Source organism: Osmerus mordax, chromosome 28 (assembly GCF_038355195.1).
Source record: "Osmerus mordax isolate fOsmMor3 chromosome 28, fOsmMor3.pri, whole genome shotgun sequence".
In the NCBI taxonomy this organism is placed as follows: Eukaryota; Metazoa; Chordata; class Actinopteri; order Osmeriformes; family Osmeridae; genus Osmerus; species Osmerus mordax.
In genome coordinates this window covers 3,312,026-3,327,763 of record NC_090077.1, presented here as the reverse complement: position 1 = coordinate 3,327,763, position 15,738 = coordinate 3,312,026, and the positions used below count along the sequence as shown (strand labels likewise).

Here is a 15,738-nt window from a genome sequence, read left to right as displayed (position 1 = left end):
GCAATGTTTGGCTTTTGTTGCCGTAGTCTTTGTAAAATACGTGCTGTGGGGCATACAACTCCATGTAGGACTAAGCTACATTTCATCTCCGATGATTAACTTTGTGTCGTCAATCTTCACAAATTTCTCTTCTCCTTGATTGGGGGCTATGACAGATCGTCTATCTCGCTCTTACACACAGGACAAAAATGTTGGTTTGACAATCAACAATCAGGATTTTTTATTTTTAAATGTTTACAGTTTGAGAATTGATCGGATATCGTTTTTATCGGGGTACTGTAAACACATGGTTGGCCGGTCAGCGTAGTGAAGTTGGGTGTTAATATATAAGTGATAGCCCACAACTAACGTAGTCAATTCTTTATAACATGTTTGTTTATCCAAATATCATATGGTGAATTAAATCTAGGCTATGTTGTCCATAAAAACGATATCCGCTTCGCAGCCAGTGTGTCCCAGGCGTTAGCTAGATTGAATCTATGGCTCTGGATTGATTGCAATGTCTGAACGTCAGTTTCCACGCCTACTGGCCTCCTCTCATTATCATATTGGGAACAATGAATGAATGAATGAATAAATAAACGAGTAAATGAATGGATGAATAAATAAATGAATAAATCAATCAATCAATTAATAAATGAATACAAAAATAAATACATACATTAATGTAAAATATATGTAACTATTGATTGACAATTGTGCATTAATTAATACATATATTCGTTTATTTCTGTCTAAATGCATGGATGTGGACATTTATTTATTCATTCATTCATTTGTAAATATGGCAGGTTTGGTCCTCCATACTCTTCTCCCTCTCATCCCTCAATGCTGTAAACCAAAAGTCAAACTTAACCAAACAAAAGTATAATTTGATAAAAGGTATAAATTGATCCATATCAATGCATAACAGTATTCTAATATAATGTAGGGTTGCTGTGTGGTAATGCAGTTTCCTTACCCTCACCTGAACCTGGCTCTTTTAAAATCGTATATGCATAGACAGGCCTACGGAAAAACAGACATTTCCAATGAGTGAGGGTTTGTTTCCATGCTTCAATTCACTGTCCATAAATGTATTTCCTGAAGACCAATTCTATCAGCATTAGAAACATTGTAACTACTTTAACTAAAATAATGAAGTAAATCAACGCTAGTACTTCACGCTGAGTGAGAACTATAGCGAGATAGCTCTAACGTAGCTCTAACGTTTTCAGATAACTAACGTTAGTTAATCTCTGATGTAGCTAGTTTACAAACAACGTCAACTGACGACGTTAACACTAATAACACTATGATAGAACTAGAACCAGACACTATCTAAACCACAAACAATTTGACACAACGTTCTCTGTCAGAACATTGGGCAATTTTAGTTGCTTACGTTTCAACTTGTGTTCATAATATGCTCCATGAAATTACTACGTAGCCAACTTCTTAAAATGTGGTTTTACTGGCGCGAAGCGGGCTACCAACGTTACAACCTAGAGCACGGGGACACATGATATTAAACTGTGCCCCTTGAACCAAAATAGTTTGTCATCTGTCACTAACATAAGTTCGCAAACTCCAACGTTACAGAACAAAAAATGATTTTAGAAAAAAATCCTTTTTCGATTTAGGGGTATTGAGATTAAATGTAGGTGTGATTGAGCACCCCTAAAAAGAGTCTAAAATCGCCCCTTGGTTGAATCAATAAAGTAATGAAAGAAAGGAATCCAATTTTACAATGTCTTGATTTATTGTCAGTAATCGAAAACAGTCAATGAAGACAATAGTCTGTAGTGGTGGCTCTTTTAAAAACTAAAATATGGTATATATTATATATATAATATATATATTATATATATAATATATATATATAATATGGTATAGTATTGTACTGTGACTGTACTGGTGTGAAGCCAAAATTGGCTATTCAAGCCTTCAAAAGAATAAAGTTATTTTTAGTTTCACAGACTGCACAACTTATGTTGTTTCCACTAAATAGCCCACATGACCTGAATGACGGTAGCTGCAACACAATTACAATAACGCTTGTAGTCCTTCACTTCATGGCTGTATATTGACCCTGAAAAAAACATCCATACAGTGGAGATGCCTTGACAGTACAATGGACAAAATGCTTTTCTTCTTTCATTTACATGATTTACCCTTTGCTGATGAAAACACATAGGATCCAGATTTCTTGATTGTTTCTGTCTCTTACTAGAATAGTCAACACTGTGGTTGTGGCCAAACTGGACGTGCAAATATGCAGTCAAGAATAAGGCATGCATATTCCCTAGATGTTTCGTCACCAGCTGATTAATGGTCTTAATTGTTAGCTCAAAAAGAGAAGACCTAAGTAAGGAACATGTACCAACAGAAAGTGAAAACAGAGCAACAGGCCAGGTATGGAACAATAAAGAGGTACATGATGAAAAAATACTGTCAGGGGTCAAACCAAATAATTTACATCTACTGATTTATAAAGTTCTCAATGCATATGTACAGTTTTCATATATAAATAGACATATGGAATGTACCGTAATTTACACAAACACAAGGCAGGTGAAGGTAGAGCATGTCCAATCATTCTCATTTTGATAACTTTCAATTATTATTTACTTCAACATTATATTAAAATGATTACCCATCTCCTCTTTAAACTATATTCCTTATTGATAAAGAAAATATAGTTCTAACCCGCTCAGATAAAGGATTTCCCAAGCACCCTGTTAAACTGATTCATTATCATATACCAGCCCTCTGAAATAATATCGATATATTCATGACAATATCCAAATGAAAGACAGTTAGATCCTTCAGAAAGCAGGGACATTGCCATTCAGCTATAGAGAGGATGAATTGAAGCATCTATAAGGTTATCATCATGCTCTCATCATTCACAAATCCCTTTCTCAACCACATACCACAGGAAGTCATTGGCAGTAAGTACCATTTTCTGATGTCCAAACGAAAGACAAAGAAATCAAAAGACAGTGGAACACACGAAGGGAGAAACCGCCAATTCTGTCAGGCCCCATGTTTGACACAGAGCCATGGCAGTCTGATGGAGCTCTCTCACCATGGTAACAGCAGAGCAGGATACTGACACACACCAGCACCGTGTCTATAGCAGAGGAGAACTCGTCAGTGCCTCATTTCAGACAAAAAGTAGGTTACACTCCAGGTCAACATAAGTGAGTGAAAGTCAAGTCTGCCTTTAACCAATTCCTAAAATCCCCTTGAAAAGTAAAAATGACTGACTAAAAAGCAAGACTTTCAGTTGTCAGAATCAAGCCATACAGAGTTCTTTCAAAGCCCTTCTCGGTCCTTAAAGAGCAGTCCTTCGAGGAAAGGTTACAGAGCTACATCGGCGTCTGTGTCAGAGACCGTTTTAAAGCTTGGGTGGTGCCTTCTTTAGTTGCCACAGTGATGGTAGACATGCAAGGAGGACATGTTGTAGGTTAACTTGTCTTTGTCCTTCCTTTCCATGTCTCTAGCCTCCTCTCCCCCCTTAGGTCCAGTGAGCAGGTGCTCCTGAAATGGATGGTCGAACACTGCCCTTTGGAGATGGCTTGGATCCAAACCAGGACATCTGAAAGACAATAAGAGAGTCAGCTATTTCAAAACATTAATTAAATCACTGTATAAATATGGCTATGGAAACAGAGCAAACATAATTCATGTTGCAATGTATGTCCATCTAATAAATGGGCCATGAGATGCCCAGCCAGCACATTTACGATATGAAGGGGGCACATACATTAACACACACCCTTGCTTGAGATACCATACATTTTGACAAAGCCATCTCTACTGCAGCAGAGAAACTCGGGTTTGGGAGGGAAAACCAACCTTGTATTCCAGAGTCTGTTTGAGCATGTCCTCCTCCTCACGAGTAAAGTTCAACAGCACCGACACGGCTCTGATGAGCTGAAACGCCTGACAAGAGAAGAAGAGTGCAAAGCTTAGACGGGCATTGCGTTAAAACATGGGCCCTGCTACCGTCCTGGTCGCCTCTCACCTCTGCCTCTCTGGACGACATGAACTTGAGGACCACGTGTTTGAGGTACTCGAAGTTGATCTCCCTGGAGTCGTTGAGGTCTGAGGTGTTGGTGACAGTGGTGTTGGAAGTGGTCAGGCCTGGGCCCAGGGACAGGCCTGTGGTGGAGGATGATAGGGGCTCCTGGCAGGCCCTCTCCAGCCTATCTCCCCGTCCCTCCTGGGCCTTTCCCTCAGTCTCTGGATCAGGTTTGAGCTTCTGCACCACAAACACACATAACAATAAAACATTGCACACTGCCAAAAGAGAGCCTACCTCGCTCTGCACGTAGACAGCAGTGTTACTAGACCTCACCAGCTCCTTCTGCAAGGTCCTCTTCAGTTCTGCTAGCCTCTGCTGCAGCTGCTTTATGGTCTGTAAAGTAATAAAAAAATAAAAATACAATCAGCACCATCACTCGACCGTAAACTGTCACTCCATTGATTCTGTTCCAAATGTGTCAGTTGTGAACCACGGCGTACGCCCCTGACCTTGTTCTTCTCTCCGAGTTGCTGTTCCAGGTCTTTGTTGACCTTCTGCATGTGGTCCAGGTCGTCCACAGTAACCGCCCCGTTTTGGTCGGGCTCAGAAACGTCCGGAGCCTGCAGCTGCCCAGTCAGGGAGTCCACTTCCACCTCCAGGTCAGATACCTGGGCCACACACACACACAGCCATATACAATCAGACGAAATGCAGACCCCAACTCTACTGTTTCTGACAGGACAAATGTAAAAGTTTTTTTTATTTTTATCAAAAGTATTGAAGTGGGTTAACCACAGATCCGAGTCTGCCCCTCCCCTCTCCCCAGTGTGTGTGTTCTGACCCGTGACTGGCAGGAGTCCAGCTGCAGGGTCTGGGTGAGGACCTGGTGCCTCAGACCGGCCAGCTGGCTGTCCTTCTCCACCTCCCTCTCCTCCGCCTGCACCCGCACACTCTCCCTCTCCTCCTGGACTCGGGACAGAGAGCTCTGGGCTGACTGGAGATCTGCACAACAAACACAAAACCTGTCAAGTGACAGCACTGATTGGCTCCTCCTGGTTGACCTCTTCAACTCAGGTTGTAGTCATGTCACGGTACAGAGGGGGTCATTGAGCTGAGGTTGGCGCTGGCGTTTGTTCACCATTGCGGAGCATTTGGAGTTCTTCCTCTGTCTGTTGCAGCTGCTCATTGACTTGCTTCAGCTCCTGTTCTGTGGTCTGAAGAGAGGCAGTCATCTCCCCTACCTAGAAACCGGGCACAGGAGAAGAAGAAAAAAAATTAGATTTAGTAAGCCTTCCACATCGTTGACATCTTTTTCCATTGGTCATAAACAAAAGGGATAGTGTGATTTAATAAGAGCGTGAGCGAGACTTCTGGGTGGCATGCATGTCGGTGCTTAAGGACCTGCAGCTGGAGCTCCTCCTTCTGTCTCCTGGTGTCCTCTAGAGCCTTGGCGATCTCCACGCTCACTGTCTGTCTGCTGCCCAGCTCCGCCTGGGGACAGGAGAGAGAGAGAGGGGGGGGAGAGAGAGAGAGAGAGAGAGAGAGGGGGAGAGAGAGAAAGGGGGAGAGAGAGAGGGAGAGAGAAAGGGGGAGAGAGGGAGAGAGAGAGAGAGAGAGAGAGAGAGAGAGAGAGAGAGAGAGAGAGAGAGAGAGAGAGAGAGAGAGAGAGAGAGAGAGAGAGAGAGAGAGAGAGAGAGAGAGAGAGAGAGAGAGAGAGAGGGGGAGAGAGAGGGGGAGAGAGAGAGAGAGAAAGAGAGAGAGAGAGAGAGAGAGAGAGGGGGAGAGAGAGAGAGAGAGGACACACATCACACCTCTTATTCGGACCGGGGCTGCTGCACTCTAAGTTCATGTGAAATGTTTACTCAGCAAACACTTATCCGAAGTGACACGCAGGCGGGGATTTGAACCTGCGACCTCGTGACCTCCAGTCCCCCCCCCCCCCCCCCCCCGTACTGAGCTCCAAGCTAGCTCTGGGTGTCAGGAACCATGTCAGTGATGGTGGTGGAACAGGCAGTGCCATCAGTGTGATGTGAACCAGGAGGAGGGCTCTGACCCTGGCCTGCTCCAGCTCGTCTGTCCGCCTCCTCAGGGTGGCGTCGGCCTCCTCGCTCGCCCGGAGCAGGGAGGACCTCTCCAGCTCCAACTCGCTCTAGACTCACACACACAGGGGAGACAAGAGGGTTAGGAGGATGGATGAAGGGAGAGAGAGAGGCAACTGAGCGAGACATGACAGTGTATTAGATAGAAAGGATAGGGCCACAGTCCAAAAGACCAATAGTCTATATATGTGGTATCCTGTAGTATCATACGTAGCAAGTGATAATGGGTCACTCAAGAACATTGTGTGATAAAACACATGCCATATTAACTATTTGTTTTATTAGCAGCTAAGCAACCCAAAGGCCTCCCATCTGCCCACAGACAGGTTAAAGTGCGTCAAGACGCTAGCCAAGCTTTGATAAGATCGGTGACTCACGATCCTGCTCTGGGCAGAGGAGAGCTCCGCGTCTCTCTGAGCCTGCAGAGCGGAGAGCTGCTCCTGCAGCAGTTCTGCAGCCTCCCGGCCCTGCTGTAGCTCTGCAGACACCTGCTGCAGCTCTGCAGACACCTGCTGCTGCAGGCTCTCCCGCTCCGCACTCCACTCCGCCTGCTGTGAGCACACACACACACACACACAGAGGGGACAGGTCAGCTTTGACAAACTCGCCGCACCCGTCTCTATAGTGACAGATGGGAAAAAGAGCACCCTCTTGCCAAGCTAACGCTACATCCCGCCTCCGAGCGCCGTGAACAAACACGCTGTCCAGAATAAAGCGAGCATCTACCAGTTTGTCCAGACGTGCTTGCTTGTCGGCGATCTGCTGATCGGAGCTCTTGAGCCTCTCGTTGCACTCCAGTGCCTGCTGTTCCAGGCCCGCTATCTGTGAGAGGAGGAGACACAGGGCGGCAGGTGAGACGCCTGCTGCCTGCACTGACGCCTGTCTGTCTGTCTGTCGTCTGTGACGGGGGCGTCCCCTCTGACCCTAGTGTGGTACCTGGGCATCTGTCCGTTCCCGGTAGGACTTGGACGCGTCGTCTTTGTGTCGCAGGAGCGTCTGCAGCTCCCCCACGTTGTTGTTGATCCTGGACACCTGAGGGAGCAGAGGAGGAGGAACGCAGCGTGAACCACCAACCCCCTGCCTGGGAAGGAGGAGAGGAGCTGCTCTGGAGAAAGGGAGAGATGGGGAGGGGTAGGTGGGGTGGGGGTTACCTGAGCCTCCAGTGAGCTGACTGTGTCAGCGTGGTTGGTACGTGCCTCCAACAGCTCCACTCGGGTCTCCTCCATCCTCTGCTCTAGAGCACACTTCTACAGGACACACACACACCCCCACAAAACAGAAGCTTTAGTGAGCCATCCAATGATACACACTCCTCCTCCCCCCCCGTGTCTCCTCCGTACTACGCAGCACAGGGTGACGAGGCTCCGCACCTCCTTGAGCAGCTCCTGCATGTGGTCATCCTGGCTCAGGTCGCCCTGGAGACGCCTCTCAAGGGACGAGACCTTCTCCTGGAGGTCCGACAGCATGCGCTCCTTATCCTCCTCCGTCACTGCAGCCTGGGGACAATGAGGAAGATGGTGGGGGGAGTCAATCGTGGGGCCTAGCTCTGCCCAGCTTGGGGTGTTGGTATAGGAGAGCTACACCAACCTTCTGTTGGTGTAACTTCAGGGCATCGTGTTCTGCCTGCAGGATGTGGAGACGCCTCTCCAAGGCTGTAGCTGAGCTCCGCGACTGAAAACACACACACACACACAATGTTCAGCACCATCAAGTTGAATGATTTTGGTTCTGTGCTTATAGATGCGTGTGGGCTCCGGGACTAACTTTCTGGAAGTCTTCCGAGACCTGCTGGATGACCTTCTGTAGGTGCTGGCCCCTCCCCTCTAGTTCTGTGATTTTGTTCTCAGCCTCCTCTCTGACCTCCAGGAGCTCCTCCCTTGAAAAGACCACACACACACGATAACATTATCTAACACGTTCCAACGTGTTACACATTTGGAGGGACCTTGAACATCGGTATGTTGTTACCTTTCGGCCTCCAGCTCCGTGTTAAGCCTGCACGTTTCCTCGTGCTCCTCGGTCAGAGCGTGCAGCTTCTCCTGGGCTTCAGCCAGCGCTCTCTTTGCCGTCTTCAGCTCAGCCTCTCTCTGCTGGAGCTCCCTCTCCCGTTGGCTGAGCTGCTCCTCCTTTCTCAGTAACTAAAGGAACAGACACAACATAACTACCTCATGAGGCGACATGATAACTTTTGGTTCACTCTAGTGTGTAACCAAGGTAGACTGTCCACAGCTCTAGACAGACATGTAAACGGACAGGTAAAACCCCTCTGACGAGTCCGTGTTAGACTTGCCTCCTGTGTGTTAATGCGAGGAGTTCAACAGTGGGTTTTTGTGCATACCATGTGTTTGACTTTAGCGAGTTCCTGCTGCTGGAAGCCCTCCAGTTCGTCCAGATCGTCTCTCTTCTGGAACAGACTGAGGCTCTGCTCCATCATCTCGTCCAGGCGCCCTGCCAGAGAGGCCTTCTCCTGAGGAAAGAGTCAGGAATACGTTCAAACTTATTTAAGAATTAATAAACTGGCTGACTTTGGCGCATGGTGAACAGAATGACAGGCCCCTTTACACCAAGAACGAACGATAACTGTAATGATAAAGATATCGTTTTAAGAGTTGTTCTATATTTAAAACAATAGCGTCCACACCACAACGATAACAACAACTTTAAAGATGAACGATAAAATTGGGATCACTTTCAAAACGATAGGGTTAGGGTTTCCCCCCCAGCTGATTAGCTCTAACTATAGAACACTGTCAACCAATCAGAATCCATCCGAATTTAAATCCCCAGAATTTGAAGACGAGCGAGAGTCAAGGTTGATGTGGACGTAAATATCATTAGTTATATTTCTCGTTTTCGTCCTTGGTGTGAACGGGCATAAAGGTCTTTACCGTACCTTCTCCAGCACTTCCATCCTCTCCATCCATTCCTGTAAGCAAGGAAAGAACATTTAAGAAAGGTTTCCGCCATAATTGTTTTAGAAAGTTTTAGTTAGTGCATTGCTAACCTGATCTTTTTTCTCCAGGGCTAATGCCATTCCCTCCGCCATTTTGGCTCTACTGGCCTGGTGAAATTCATTCTGTTCTTGTTGTTTCCTCATTGATGCTGGTGAGTAATATAAAAGACAGTCATAATATTTTTTACAGGTCAGAACCATCTTACTTGTTAGTGTCTTGTATCTGTGAAAGAGTGAGAGCCTACTTCAACATAGAATTATTATTTGAAGCCAAGCTAAATAAGTTTGAGCAAAGGCAAGCAGTGCAATTTAGCATAGCCAACACAGGTAGAAAGTTAGTTGGAACAAATATTGAAATCATTACACATTCATGAAAAATGTGCTGCTACAAAAGGTGTTAATTGCTATAAAATGCTCCTAGGTACTTCAACGACACATGACATTGGCATGCTAGTCAATTGTACGTCATCACAAACAGGTCCCCTTACAAACCACTTATCAAGCATGTAGGCGAAAAGCAGATCTGTTTTAAAAGTTTTTATTAGTGACTGGTGTTGGAACATGGAAAAACACAGAGGAAGTAGCCCCTTTGTGAGACACGCGGATGGTGCACAGCGTTCAGTGGCCATTGTCTCAGCCAGCAGACAAAACAAATGGGGGGGGAAAGGAAAATGGGAGGATAATAAAGGTACGTACAATCCTGGTGTTTTTCTAATGCAATTTCAAGCTTGTCCTTGGTCTTCTGCATGAGTCGGAGCTGCTCAGCGTAGTCTATTGGCGGGAGGAGGGAGTATGGGATGCCGACAGCACACAGGGACACACACATACAGGAAAGGAAGACAGGTGAATGAGGGTAAAAGGAGAACGAGGAGGTGTCAAATAAAAGAGGCAGGATAAACGTGATCGAGGGAAAAAATGAGGGTGGGGGGGGGGGGGGGGGGGGACAAATGATTTTCTTACATGAGAAAACCATCCTGGTTATCAGGCTGCATGAGGATGTGCTACCTTTAACCTTTTCAAGGATCACAGTCACACCAAACAGCTTAAAGGGAGGAGAGCTTTTGGAGCAATTGGGGAAAGACAGACAAAATGTAGCCTACGCTAGCCTGTAGAGTTAGCTACTTAACGTTCTCAACTTTTCATTATACCTTTGTGAACGTCGAGGACAAAAACCTACTTGTGTACCAAGACCAGAAAGGTTTGCTGTTCATGTGACTGTCATTGACCAAATTACCACCAGTAGAAGAAACCAGCACTAAGACCAGCCTCCCTCCCACAATCCTAACATGCTGTTGGTAGATATAGCTTTACACTGACCTCAGATCAGCATCCTGGGGCACCTTCGGCCTACGCAGACATGTCTTACCTGATAACTTGGCCTCCAGCTTGCGAATCTGATCGTTCCTCCTGAGGATCTGGGAGGATAGGTCATCCCGGGAGCTACTGCCATCAGAAGCCTGGGAGATAGATGAAAAGATCCATCAGCACTGAAAATTACATTTAAAAAGGCCCTACACTAACTACCTAACTTCATTTTTATAAAATGAGGCTAAGCCTACCAGATTATCTAGCCGTATTGTCAGTGAATTACTTAAATAATTCAATCCAGTGCAAATGTGAGAGGTAAGAAGCAACTGTCCAGGCGACTTGATCCTGGCTCCCCATCGAAAGATGAGCAGAGCTATTCTTAGTGAAAACAAAAATAAAAAAACACTGAAATCACAACTAAATTAAATATGTCTTCTGGGAATTGTCCGAGCCATCTATCCCGTCCATAAAACAAAAGGTCTGTGTCTATTTCATGTTTGTTTCTGGGCCTAGAGCTTTCGTGAGAGGGTTGTCAAGCGAGAAAGAAACATAAGCAGTACACGAAACCAGAGCAGGGGTTCAGATTACCCAGGTATACGTGACTCAAGACTACACATTAAACTGCTACATCTAGGTCATACAATTTAAGCTTCTCAAATAAATTAGAAATTTTCATTAACTATTATGACATGAATTCTGCATAATGAAAGGCTGAGCTTTGTTGATGATAATCTCCAGTTGACACACCTATATAACAATGGCTGGCAAACTCCAAAAACGACAACCCATACGTGTTAGCCTAATATTCTTCTTGCATGGCTATGGGAGAATTATGGAACTCGGCTTCCTAATATCTCATATTACTTCAACTGCAATTTCTTGCATTTTTACATTTTCATTATGATTGTTGACATGGTTGTGAGGGGGGATCTAATAGGCTAAGCCCAGACAGGGCTGCATATCCAGTCCAAAACAATCTCAACTATAAACAGGGAGAAACCACTAAAGGAGGCCCATTATAGTCAGGAAGAAGGCGGCGCAACATCCAATTTCATCTATTATTAGCTATTTTAGTCTATTGTTTCTTCACTAACTACTGAATATTCCAAACAGATTCTTGCAAACTATACAAAAGCTTGGTTGAATGATTCAAGCCATCAGTGTGCTGGGAAAGATACTTACAAAGTCATCTCCAGAATCTGCCCCCACAGAGGTAATCGACTCTTTGCTGATGGAACGGGGAATGCGGACTCCTGTCCTGGGAGCTGTGGCTGCTTCCTCAGCAATCTTCTTTTTCAGCTTAGCAAACATCTTTGTGTTTGGTTCTCTTTCAAAATGTGTTTTGCTTCTTCAAAAGGGCACACTACCCCTCAATGCGAGTCCTCTCACAAGTTCAGGGTCCCTTGCTTAGGTCAAAAAGAAGTGTTTCTGCGTAGCAATGTGTAAGAAGGGAACTTTCATTTCCATTCTGTTCCACCTGAAAAAGAAAACAGGTGGAAGAGTTTACAGCAAATCGAGTAGCCTTAATTATGCCTTTAGCAGAAGGACTGAAGAATGAAAAGCGTATTGTAGCATTACACATTTGCTGTTAATGAAAATAGATAGCCAGACGACCAGATAGTTACTTAAGATTATTTTTCTGATAGTTCTGTGTGATATAGCCAAGCCTAGTTAGTTAAAGGGTTACTTTCTGTGCTGCATTTTCCGACACCTAAACAATTCAGATCATTTCGATTGTTCAGATAAATTACATGTGATTTCGGAAATCCTGGTTGGCAATACAATGAGTACTGTCAGCCAAACCCGATTAGCAAACTAGACGGTTAGCTTCCTCGCCAAGCTTGCTATAACAACACAGCCTCAGCTGCTAGCTTAGTAATGTTAGCTAGACAGTGGTTATCTTACCGTACTAGTAAGCTGGCAGACTATGTAGTTAGACAAAGTGAACATGTTTTACTGAAGCCCATTTCGTTATAATGAAAAACGAATTGAAAGACAACCCTCGTGTTTGATTTACAAATATGAACCTATTATCAATAATGTCACGGCTATAATATTAACCGTTTGGTAGACTAGCTACTAGCTGAGCTAGCCTTGTTTCTTGAGCTAGCTTCCCCTAGCGAACATCAACACGTAATCACCTCTAGCACATGACTGACGACGTATTGCGTCGCTATTCATTGGACAGGTTGGATTGCATTGTAGTACTGTTTGTTAAGACCATGTATTTAGTTGTGTCACATCTTTTACAAATATCACAAGGGCTATCCCTTTTTTCTCCCCCGATTTGTAGTGTTAAAGGTTAAACATTCATATCTCTATACTGTCCACGGTAGTTCTGTTTCAATTCACTGATTTCAGTCAACAAAACAAAAATTGCACAATCAAACTACATAATAATTTTATTATGAAACATATTAGCTTTGACAAGTTTTTCAGATTCATACCTTGTATTTATTAATGCATCACAAGACAGTACAAAGTGCATAATTTATTGAAACATATGAGCATAAAATCAGTAATGCTGAAGTGCAATTTTAATTGCAGTGCTACTCTTTTACACAATACATACAACTTGATACATTTTCAATACAAAAATAACAGTAAACGTTATGAAATAACAGCAATTCTATTGAGAAAAAAAAACTGTGCCACCAATAAACCGGCAAATGTATAAATTAAGCTTTTGTGTACCACTAAATTTGAGTGTGCCACTTAATGAGTGAACCACAACATTTGTGGTTCTAAACTTTTGTTAGCTGGAAAGAAAGGCTTTATTGAAGACTTAGTTTGTTTATATACTCAGTCAGCTACAGTGAATCTGAGGAATCGCCTAAGTCTGATACTTAAATGGTATTAACAGTGAATTTTTATTGTCACCACAAGCCGAAATGTAAATATTCCAATACGGTATTTACAAGTAATAAAACCAAATTTGCCAGTTTCACTGACGTATATTTTTCTCTGACAAGAAAAACAATGTGGTGAAAATAAGCGTGGCTGAAGCAAAAGACAGTAGAGTTGTGTTTAGAGAAAATATGGTGTTGTCGTCCTGGGTGGAATTACCCTCTCTGAGTCAGGTACTGCCCTAAAAAGCTTAGGCTCCCTCGTGTTGGCATCTTTGAAGACCATGATAGAAGCAATATTGCCGCAGCGATAGCAGTAATTAGGAGCCGACCAAACGGTAACTAGCTTCTCATCGAACATGAACTTGTAGCCTTCATGTACAAGTTGATGTGCCCGGCAAATCAGCTTCAAGTTGTTGATGTGAACAAACTACATATAAAAGGGGGAAAGGAGGAGAAAAATTAAGATGAGAAACTTTCTCCTATATGAGACGACACTTCTATTTTCTCACTGATATGAAAATTCATTAGGAATGCTTTTGGAAAAACTAAAATCTTACCTCGTTTGTGACCTTTGCTCCAAACAGCCACCCAGCTCCCCTGGGGCTAATGGCCCAGGTGTCTACATCCTCTGGGTCAGACCAGACCAAGTCACAGAAAGCTCCTTTATGGGGGATTTCCTGGTTACGCTCAATGGTTCTGATTTGATCCAGAGTCTTTATGTCTGGAGAGAGGCCGCCATGAACACACAGGATCTGCTCATCCATCAGCTGAAAATATCAAACATACAATTATTATTTTCATATCACGCTTGACCAGGAAAAAAAAACCTTATTGTTATCTTGCTTTGACACTGTGATAAAGAAGCTTCCATTGTACTAAATAGATATGTATATTTATTTTAAATACTTAGAAACTATATTTACTGCAGCAACTGTCAGCATGTCAAACACTTTGGTACAATAACGCCAGGCGTTGGCATTTCCATATTTGGTTTGGCATTCATCTGTAAGACAAAACACACATCTAAATAAAGACTCACAAAAAGAAACAAGGACTATAAAAAAAACAAGCATATCCGTGTAATATGCACATCAGGTACAAGTCAATCCGACCATGAAGTCAGTGCCAGTCTGTATTGAAAATCGTAATCTCACCGTAAAAGCCATAGACTTGAGTAATCTGTCTGCTCTCATGATTCCCTCTCAGTAATGTGATACGGTCTGGCCACTTGGCCTTTAACACCAGCAGGTACGTGAATGTCTCCAAACTGTAATATCCTCTGTCGACAAAGTCACCCTAAAGAGATGAAAAACACACTGAAATTAATGATCAAGTATGGTGAAATAATCATTATATAATCAATAATGTTAAGTTATTAACAAGTCCAAGAGAGAATAGCTGAATGCATACGCACCATGAATATATAATTTGTGTCAGGGACCTGTCCTCCAGTTCTGAATAATTCGCACAGATCATAAAACTAAAAGGTAAAAAAATATTTAAAAAAATAAGCGAGGTTAATTTCTTTAACCATTTTAATGATACAGATGTATATATGTAAGTGTGACTAATGCATTTGACTGTTTACCTGTCCATGTATATCCCCACACACTGTCACTGGGGTGGACACAGGTTGGACATTTGATTCCTCGAGCAATAGGTCGCAAACATAGTCACATAATCTCTGAGGGGAGGGGGGAAGAATACGCAAAACAATGGTTCATATTTATCATTAATAAACGTTCCAGAAAAAAAAGCATGACATGCCTCTGGCTCTTGTAGTTTATTGCTAGGTTAGCTGGACTAGTTGGCTTGTATTGTATTTAGCAAACCCTGTCAGGAAGTGACAAGAAATCAACGTTATTACAACTAAGCATCGCTTTAAAATGTAAACTTTACAATATAAATATGAACATTGGTGCTTGATAGATACAGTAGCTACCGTTCGCTACTGGCTACTATTACTAGGAAGTGAAGTTAGCTAGCTCGCTACGCAACAAACAATGTACTTGCCTGTGCGTTATCCTATGTAGCTAAAATACTAGCTCACAGACTGTGAATGCAAGGGCATAGATACCTTGAGATCGTTTTCGGGTAGGTATTTGCACTGCTTTGCGATCTCTGCATATTTGTCCAAATCTAGTGGCGCCATTGTACCTGTTCCTGTCAAACTAGCTAGTGCAAGCTAGGTCAACTACTGCTGTCAAATCACGTAGAATGATGCTGCTGCTGGTTGACTTGAATCTTACACTTGGTTTAATATACCTGGGCTGCCCGGCACACCGCCGGTATTAATGTCATTAAATAAAAAACCTGTGGTTCAGACACCACTGATTAGTTGTTTATATTTGGTTCGTGACGTACTTTTCATTTATCCGATCATCACCAATGTTAAAATCAATTAAAAAAATTTTTTGAGTCGCCCACTGGTGGCAAGTCCTGCTTTCTGTCTGTAGAGGAAGAAGCACATTTGGACGCACCGCGGCGCACTCACACAACTGACAAGTGTCTTTGAGC

The 15,738-nt window shown here is 43.5% G+C and overlaps 2 protein-coding genes across 3 annotated transcripts; both read right to left on the bottom strand.

The window, feature by feature from the left end:
• Positions 1 to 1,729: 1,729 nt before the first annotated feature.
• golga1 (golgin A1) lies at positions 1,730 to 12,483 on the bottom strand. 2 transcript variants are annotated; one of them, XM_067231493.1, is made up of 24 exons: positions 12,278 to 12,483; positions 11,555 to 11,849; positions 10,431 to 10,521; positions 9,761 to 9,835; positions 9,116 to 9,213; positions 9,005 to 9,037; positions 8,450 to 8,578; positions 8,080 to 8,249; positions 7,876 to 7,987; positions 7,699 to 7,782; positions 7,482 to 7,607; positions 7,263 to 7,358; positions 7,048 to 7,143; positions 6,838 to 6,933; positions 6,489 to 6,662; positions 6,066 to 6,161; positions 5,414 to 5,503; positions 5,151 to 5,253; positions 4,854 to 5,014; positions 4,522 to 4,680; positions 4,346 to 4,405; positions 4,013 to 4,249; positions 3,844 to 3,930; positions 1,730 to 3,583 (listed from the first exon to the last, which is right to left on the bottom strand). In XM_067231493.1, exons 2-24 carry the CDS (start codon positions 11,681 to 11,683, stop codon positions 3,503 to 3,505), a joined length of 2,583 nt encoding a protein of 860 aa, XP_067087594.1. In that variant the 5' UTR covers positions 11,684 to 11,849; positions 12,278 to 12,483; the 3' UTR covers positions 1,730 to 3,502. The 2 variants fall into 2 exon arrangements, with proteins under 2 accessions (XP_067087594.1, XP_067087595.1); XM_067231494.1 differs by having other exon boundaries at positions 7,897 to 7,987.
• Positions 12,484 to 12,756: 273 nt separating this feature from the next.
• LOC136937918 (serine/threonine-protein phosphatase 6 catalytic subunit-like) lies at positions 12,757 to 15,591 on the bottom strand. The gene is made up of 7 exons (XM_067231071.1): positions 15,299 to 15,591; positions 14,810 to 14,905; positions 14,636 to 14,701; positions 14,376 to 14,517; positions 14,145 to 14,224; positions 13,779 to 13,988; positions 12,757 to 13,648 (listed from the first exon to the last, which is right to left on the bottom strand). Exons 1-7 carry the CDS (start codon positions 15,371 to 15,373, stop codon positions 13,400 to 13,402), a joined length of 918 nt encoding a protein of 305 aa, XP_067087172.1. The 5' UTR covers positions 15,374 to 15,591; the 3' UTR covers positions 12,757 to 13,399.
• Positions 15,592 to 15,738: the final 147 nt, after the last annotated feature.

Excerpts from the sequence above, each read along its gene's own strand:
- golga1 (XM_067231493.1), bottom strand. The coding sequence starts at position 11,683 with ATGTTTGCTAAGCTGAAAAAGAAGATTGCTGAGGAAGCAGCCACAGCT. Across the intron at positions 9,836-10,430 it reads GCTGGAGGCCAAGTTATCAG|ACTACGCTGAGCAGCTCCGA; the intron begins GTAAGACATGTC and ends TCCCGCCAATAG. Across the intron at positions 4,681-4,853 it reads TGGACTCCTGCCAGTCACGG|GTATCTGACCTGGAGGTGGA; the intron begins GTCAGAACACAC and ends TGTGTGGCCCAG.
- LOC136937918 (XM_067231071.1), bottom strand. The coding sequence starts at position 15,373 with ATGGCGCCACTAGATTTGGACAAATATGCAGAGATCGCAAAGCAGTGC. Across the intron at positions 14,906-15,298 it reads TACCCGAAAACGATCTCAAG|AGATTATGTGACTATGTTTG; the intron begins GTATCTATGCCC and ends CCCTCCCCTCAG. Across the intron at positions 14,702-14,809 it reads GTGGGGATATACATGGACAG|TTTTATGATCTGTGCGAATT; the intron begins GTAAACAGTCAA and ends TTTACCTTTTAG.